Source organism: Geospiza fortis, unplaced genomic scaffold (genome assembly GCF_000277835.1).
Source record: "Geospiza fortis unplaced genomic scaffold, GeoFor_1.0 scaffold254, whole genome shotgun sequence".
Classification (NCBI taxonomy): domain Eukaryota; kingdom Metazoa; phylum Chordata; class Aves; order Passeriformes; family Thraupidae; genus Geospiza; species Geospiza fortis.
The window spans coordinates 1,256,173-1,261,646 of NW_005054441.1; the positions used below are offsets into that span (position 1 = coordinate 1,256,173).

Consider the following 5,474-nt stretch of genomic DNA (forward strand, 5'->3'; position numbering starts at 1 on the left):
GTGCCGCTGTCTGGCGCGGCCCCACTCTCCTGCTGCGACCGGTAGTAGAAGACGGCATCTGTCATGGCTCGATCCTCACCCACTGCCACAGAGCGGCACGGCCTCTCCGCCACCCTGGGGCTCTTGCCTGGCCAAGCCCTGATGTTCCGCTCCGGCACAGCCAGCTTCTCTGTCAGCTTCCTCAGCTCTGCAATTTTGCTCATTCGCCCCTTCACTGGCTCTGCTTCACTCTCTGGCCCTGTACGGGGCCCCTCCTCACCCCCTGCCCCTGCCTCAGCGCCACAGGGGTGATACAATGCCTCGCCAGGCTCTGCCGACAGCTTCTCCAGCAACTTTGCCTTCTCCCTCTTCAACTCGCAGATCTGCATCTCCAGGAGTGGGATGGTTTTCTCCTGCTCCTCCAGGTCCCGGAGCTGCCGCAGGGCTGCAGCCATCTGCTCCCGCACGTGCTGCAGTGGGGCCGTGCCGAGCCCTGCAGCGGGAGTGCTGCGCCCTGAGCTGCCAGGGCTCACCCGGCCCCAGCCTGCCTGGCCCTCGGCGCCCACTGGCACCCAGTGGGGTGGCTGGCCCAGGGCACCCGGCAGGCCAACGTGGGAGGGACCACCAATATCCTGCAAACGGCCCTGCTCCTGCTCCAGCCTCCTGCTTGTCTCCAGCAAGGTTTTCTCCACCCGTGGGTTTGGCACGAGGCACTTGTGGGTGGGAGGTGGGAGCAGCCGCACTGGCGGCGGTGAGATGGGGTGGGAGGTTGTCTTGTTCGCAGGCTCCAGGGGTGCTCGGCCGTGCGGGGACAGCAGCAGTGCAGTCCTGCCCTCCTCGCTGGCCGTGGAGGTGAGGGACTCGGTGGAGGTCCAGGCGCTGGTGTGGCTGCTGGGGCTGCGCAGCGTGCTGGGCGGTGCACGGGACCCTTTCACCCTGCGAGGCAGTGGCACTTTCTTGAGTGTTTGTCCACTTTCAATATCATCAACATATTTCAGGAAATCAAGGTCCAGCAGGAAGCCATAAGGGGTTTCCACAGAATACGAGCTCTTCTCTCCATCATCCTGGTCCCGATACAAGAACGGGCCCCCAAGATCTGCAAGAGGAGAAGGGACAGTGAGTGGAGACAGGATGGCTTTTCTAACTGGGTTATACTGGAATTTACAGCCTGCAGGCCCATCTCCTCCATGATGTGCAGTGTGTCTGTCTCCAGCACCCCCAGTGCCGTAGGGTATCACAGGGCACACAGTCCATGTCAGGGTTGGTACTGGAGTGAGGAACTCCACTGGGATGGGACAGGACAGCTCAGCCCTGCCACCCCCCTTGCACCCCTTCCACTGTCACTACCTGGTGACAACCCTGGTCTCTTTACCTGGGAGGTTCTGGTTCAGGGGTGCTGGCTGAGCCATCTTCTTCCCAGATTGCTGCTGACCAGAAGACCATCAACCTGCAACGAGACCACATCCAGCCAAACCCTGTAACTGCAGGGCTGGTGAGCCCCAGGCAGCCACACAGCCCTGATCCCTACCTGGGGAGAGCTCTGTGGCTGCCCCCTGCCATCTGCCAGGTCCCCTGGCCTCCCCCAGCCCAGGGCTGACACTGGAGCTGGTGGCTGGGCGAGTGCGGTGCTGCCTGTGGTGCCAGGATTGTTTGTACATTTAAGGAATGCTCCACAGCTCAGCTGGGATGGCCCTGCTGCCAGCTCCGAGGGTCACGAGTTGGAGCTTGGCCATACAGTGGGAGCAGGCCAGGAAAGAAGAGAGGCTGAACCTGTATAGGTGCAATACTCAGTGTGGAGTTTGCTTTGGATAAATGGAAACGATGCTTTGGCAAAGGCACATGACTGCAGGGAGCAGCCAGCACCTGTAAGTGCTGGGTGTGATGCCCATTCTTGCCACCCAGGGTGCCCCACAAGGCCTCAGGAGTGTCCTGAGGGCCAATGACCCCCAGGAGGGACCTGACTGCTTTCCCTGTCTGTAATGTGGGATAAGGCAGAGGGGAATGAAATGGGAGCCTGGTTTTCCCAGGAGCCAGGCATGGACACGCTGGAGGAGGGCCAAGAGGACATGGCTCTGGTCCAGAAGGGAGATCATGGCTGGGGGTGCGACCAGCTGTGAGCACTGAGCTAGGACCTGCTGCAACATCTGGCAGCATCTGGATGCTGGGGCCCAGGTGTGAAGTGCTCCTGGCAGGAGCAGGATGGGACGACAGCACCTTGGGAGCACCCATTGCTGCTGTGCATGGCACCAGAGTTCTGATGGCTGTGCCCATGGGGCACAGGTGGCCACAGGGCTGAGCACCTGTTGGTGGGCAAAGCATTTGGCACTGGGCTATTTTCAGAAGAAAGCAGGGGAGGAGAAATTCCAGAGAGGAATGGTGGCTTGGGCACAGCCCTCAGGGAAGCTGAGGCTCAGAGCTGCCCAGGGAACGGCACAGGACATGGCCTTGGCTGCACAGAAACACCCATGTCTGCCCCTCACGCCAATGCTGCAGCCATGCCCCAGCCCCAGCCCTGCAGCCACCAGCCCTCAGCCCCCCTGACCCCGTGGAGCAGCTGAGGCAGCACCAGGCCAGGCTCAGGCTGGGCACTGAGTTCAACTGGGCAGAGATAAAACTCTTCTCACTAGGACAGATTCTGGGGCTTTCCCACTCCTCTGCCAACCCACCCACAGCCGATGCACATCCCAAATTCCACCTCCCTTGGAATCATCCCACCTTTGAGCAGGCACCCAGTCCATCTCCCTGGTAACATCCCGGCTCCATGCTGGCATCCACCATTCCCAAGCTGCTGGCTCCATGCCCAAGAGCGTCCACACATCTCCCACTTCCTCTAATCCCTCCCACCCTGGGAAGAGTTTGGCTTCCTCCTCTGCACGGCCCTTGCTGCAGGTAATTAAACAGTGCTGGGGCCAGGACAAACTTCCCGCTGGGCTCCACACACGTTGTAAATCAAAGAGGAAGAGAGAGCAGCAGGAGCCAGAGCCAGCGGGAGCGTTTCCTCGGGGGGAAGTGGCCGGCAGCTCCCTTCCGCCGCCCAGCCTGGGTATTGTCCTGCCTGGGGACAGGAAAAGCCTCCTCTGCCAAGGCCTGGAGACCTCCCACACCACTCCAGCAGCAAAGGGGCCCTTTGCACCAGCACTGCACTGGTGTTCCCTCCACTGAGCTGGGGACAGGCTGCTTGTCACCTGCCACCTCCTATGGCCCCTTCAGCCAATGTCTGCAGCTGCATCCTGACTGTGGGGGACATCCTCCCACTGCTTCCAGACCCCATTTCTTTTGGTCTGATAGGATGGGCTGGACCAGGGCACAAGTTTCTGTCTTCACCCAGCTCCAAAAATGGTGATGGAATCTGCCAGCTACCAACCATGTCCAAGTGGCCCCAGGGGCTCCATTGATGTTCAAACCCTCCTGCAAGGAGCAAAAACTGCCCAGGTTCCTTGGGCTGTGCAAACTGTCCCTGGGCTGGGGAAGATGTGTGGGGCTGGACTGGACAAGTGGGGGCAGATGGTCCCAGTGTGCAGCAGGTTGAGTTCTCACACCTGTGGCCCAGCCACTGTCTGCTGGACCTGCCTGCCACACCCATGGCACCACACAGACAGCCACCCTGCACCCGGGCTTAAGTCTTGCTGGGGCCAATTGTACCAGCCACTTTGGTGCCAAAGACTGATTTTCAGCAGCTTCAGCTGCTCCCTTGGGCACTGGTGCAGGTTGCTGAAGGGCCTGGGCACATGGACCCCTGGGGGGAGCCCTTCCATGATCCCAGCTCTCTTTGGAAGCAATGAGTGTTGTTTCTAGCACTGGTGTTTCAACAGAAAGGAGGATGGTACAAGCAAAGGACTGGTAGAGAGGCTTGGCAGCGAGGGGGAGAGGAGGAGGATGCGCAGGCACCCAACCACCCCCACAGAGGCAGGGCTATGTTCTGCCCTGGGCTCACACCTGTATTTTCCCCTCATGCTGTTGTACCAATGCCAACCATGCTATTGTACCAATGGGAAACATGGGCCCAAAACTGTAGCTGCTCTGCTCGATTACAATCAGAAGTCATATCAGGGATGAGGGAGGCTGGGCACCTTGGCACAGCCCAGGTACCACCCGGGCCTCGTGCCCCAGCCCCAGCTGCAGGCAGCACCGTGTGACCCCTGGCCTCATGGGGCAATTTCCCCTTGGGCTTCTCAAGCTCCTGGACTGGCAGAGGAGAGGTCTGGGAGAGCTGTTCCTAAAGCTGGAGACCTTTGGGCCCTTTTCCTCCCCAGGGCCACAGCTGTAGCAGCCCTCAGTCTGGTCCAACCACCTGCTGCAGCGCAGCCCGAGCTGCTCCACCGGCAGGGCCAAGCCTGGACACAGAGAGGGCTCTCCCTGGCTCTCCTCCTGAGCCAAAATACTGAGGTCATGAGGAATGTGAGACGAACAGAGTCCAGAGCAGCCCTGGCCAGCACAACTTGATTTATCTCAGCCAGGCATGCTTCCCTCGTAGCTGAGCAGGAGATAAGGCCCGAAGCTTGGAACTGAGGCTGTTCCAAAGTTAAGGGGAAACCACTGAGCAAGCACACGGCTTCTTCCACTGCCAGCAGCCTGCTAGGATTGAGGCTCCTCACACAGTCAGCTGTCACACGTGCTTGTCACCTGCAGTGTTACCTGCCAGCACTGTGGCTGGGGGCAGCAGTAGGTATCCAGGGCTCAGGCCACCTTCGTGTCCCTGTCCCTGCTGCAGGGGCTGTATGGGACAGCCTGTGCCCATTTGCCCAGGCAGCCGTGGCCAGCTGTCTATGCTGGAGCTGCTCCTGGAGGAGCTGGAACCAGGTGGGTGGGTGCACAATGCTGACCCAGGGAGAGAAAGGGAAATGATCATCTCAACAGCCTAACTTCAGGGTTGGACTGTTATTTCTGGAGTTGTCGTCATGGATGGCCCGGCTGGCTGGGAGGCCAAAGGGGCTGCCCAGGCTCTGCACCCACTCCAGCCCCTCAGGGACCTCCCTGAGCTCACACACAACAGGTGTAGAGTCCACACACAAACTTACCCATGTGGGGATCAGCTCTTCCAGCCCCCTCACACCTACAGCACTACAGGCTCCCTACAGCTTCACTAGAGAACATCAACCCCACTCCTTGCTGCCCAGCAGCACCTTCCACCAACACCTCCCGATTCCCTCGGGGCTGCATCAGCAGCGATGGCCTGGGCTTGTCCTGCTGTGAGGAGGGGCTCGGAGATCAAACTAAACTTACACGCGGGAAGCCCAGTTACAGCCCGGGTACACACACAGCTCCGTGCACAACCCCGGGGTGGGATCTCCATGTGCTCCAGGAGCACCCCGAGCCCTCCTGTGCCGCAGCAGCCCGGGGCGCCATGTCCCACCACCGGGGAACCCACAGCACAGCCAGCCTGAGCCCAGAGCCCCCAGCCCTGCAGCTCCCACCAGCATCCCCTACCCTGGGGGATCCCCAGCGCCCCGGGGCGCCAGCAGCACATTCCAGGCACCCGCACGTCGGGGGCACAG

General features: G+C 60.6%; 1 protein-coding gene across 1 annotated transcript in view; it reads right to left on the bottom strand.

Moving 5' to 3' along the window:
- KANK3 (KN motif and ankyrin repeat domains 3) overlaps window positions 1–1,421 on the bottom strand; it is a 6,745-nt gene extending 5,324 nt beyond the window's left edge. The window contains exons 1-2 of the mRNA XM_014309603.2: window positions 1,352–1,421; window positions 5–1,075 (exon numbers count right to left, since the gene is read on the bottom strand). Coding sequence (XP_014165078.1) covers window positions 5–1,075; window positions 1,352–1,388 — 1,108 coding nt within the window. The 5' untranslated portion in view covers window positions 1,389–1,421. The remainder of the gene's footprint in view (window positions 1–4; window positions 1,076–1,351) is intronic.
- Window positions 1,422–5,474: the final 4,053 nt, after the last annotated feature.